This window comes from Terrapene carolina, unplaced genomic scaffold (genome assembly GCF_002925995.2).
Source record: "Terrapene carolina triunguis isolate 2854851 unplaced genomic scaffold, T_m_triunguis-2.0 Scaffold142, whole genome shotgun sequence".
NCBI classification, from domain to species: domain Eukaryota; kingdom Metazoa; phylum Chordata; order Testudines; family Emydidae; genus Terrapene; species Terrapene triunguis.
In genome coordinates, this window is record NW_020664493.1 from 3957530 (window position 1) to 3959246 (window position 1717).

General features: G+C 44.8%; 1 protein-coding gene across 2 annotated transcripts in view; it reads right to left on the bottom strand.

The window, feature by feature from the left end:
• Positions 1–490: 490 nt before the first annotated feature.
• LOC112112604 (potassium channel regulatory protein) overlaps positions 491–1717 on the bottom strand; it is a 6541-nt gene continuing 5314 nt past the window's right edge. For both annotated transcript variants that reach the window (XM_024208576.2, XM_024208575.2), the window contains one exon: positions 491–801. In XM_024208576.2, coding sequence (XP_024064344.1) covers positions 549–801 — 253 coding nt within the window. In that variant the 3' untranslated portion in view covers positions 491–548. The remainder of the gene's footprint in view (positions 802–1717) is intronic.

Here is a 1717-nt window from a genome sequence, read left to right on the forward strand (position 1 = left end):
AGATTGTCTCTGTAGTTTTTGCTTGCAGAAATAGATTGTAATCATTCAAATTTAGATTTCTCCAGTCTTCTATAAAACCTGCTAAAGGAAGGAGAAGAGAGGGTTCTGTGGGCCCTGTTTATTACTACTTCACTTGCTCTTGTCATATTTCAAGTGGCCTTTGCGGTATCCTGCAATGAGTGCAAGAACCTTTATTTAGGGACTCCCTTTATTCCCAGTATGGTTCATTTTTTCCATTATGCCCACCTCCATTTTAGAAATTGTCTTGCACATGTTTAACTGCTTGATTCTGGACTACATATTCAATATTGCATCAGTATTCTCCCATGTTCCAGAAAAGGGGTAATAGAGGAAAACAAGAACTTGGCTTCTCTATTAAATGACTGCAGGAAAAGGAGGGAAACTGATTTTTGAAGAAATATATAAAATTTGATAGTTGTTACCACCTTCAATAGTTGCAATTTCAAATAAAAAAAAATAGTAGGGTTAATAGTGTCTACATGTGTCTCTTCTCAGATTCAAAAGGGTAGGTATTAATGAAACAGGTTTCATTTCTGCTTGTGCATTGGAGTTAACTTCATCTGTGCTCCACCAGTGCTTTCTGGGCTTTGGTTGGCAGTGAGAAAAAGGGCTTCTGGCCTCTTCAGCCTTTCAAAACTGTAGCATTCAACTTTTTCTTCGGTGGAGACTGTTCTGGTGCTTACAAGGTGAAATCCTTCTTTAAGTAAAGTGTCAGCTAGTAGGCCCAGTACATTAGTTCCATTAATCAGCTTTCTATCATCAGGTTTTATAGAGACATACCTAGAGAAAGAGAAAAGTGTGATTACGAGTTAACATCCTTCTTGGAGGATGGAACCATGTTTTTAACAGGCCAAAGTCTCAGCTGATGTAAATCAGCATGATTCTATTGCCTGCAACAGAGCTGCACTGATTTACACTAGCCAAGAATCTAGATTAGTTTTAGGGCTGTCGTGTGATTTAAAACATTAATCACGATTAATCACACTGTTAAACAATAATAGAATAACATTTCAATATTTTTGGATGTTTTCAAATACCATATTTACTCGTTCACAAGCCCAATTTTTTTTAGTAAAAATGGGAAGCACCAGAGAAGGGAGTCGGCTTATGAACGGGTATAGAGAGGGAGAGGTAGGACACAGCCCCTCCCCCCAACAGAGGGAGCAAGGACAGGCAGCACAGCCAGCAGAGACAGAAGGGAAGAGGTGGGGCCAAAGTCTCTCCGCTTCTGGCCATGCTGCTCTCCCCCCAGCCGCCCGGCCCACTGGAGCACACTGCGGCCACGCCGCCCGGCCTGCCGGAGCAGCTCCAACCAGGTCAGAGACATCCTCCCTTGGCCCTCCCCAGATAAGGTGGGAAGGGATGGGATGGTGAGAGTGAGGGGGTCCCGGGCTAGGGATGGGGTCATGTGGGGGGTGGTCACAGGGGTTACTCCCCTGACTCCCAGCTTCTCCCCCCCAAAAAAGTTTCCCCACCAGTTGCTGTCCCGGCTCGTCAGGATAAGCAGCTGGCATGCCGGGACACTTTGTTTACTTAGGTTTACCTCCGTGCCTGCGGACGCTCGAGGTAAACAAACCATCTTGGCCCGCCAGCGGCTTATCCTGATGGCCCGGGAGCCAAAGTTTGCTAGCCCCTGAATTATAGGGTCGGCTTTTGAACGGGTTATAAAAATTTTCCATTTTTACTTATCCATCGG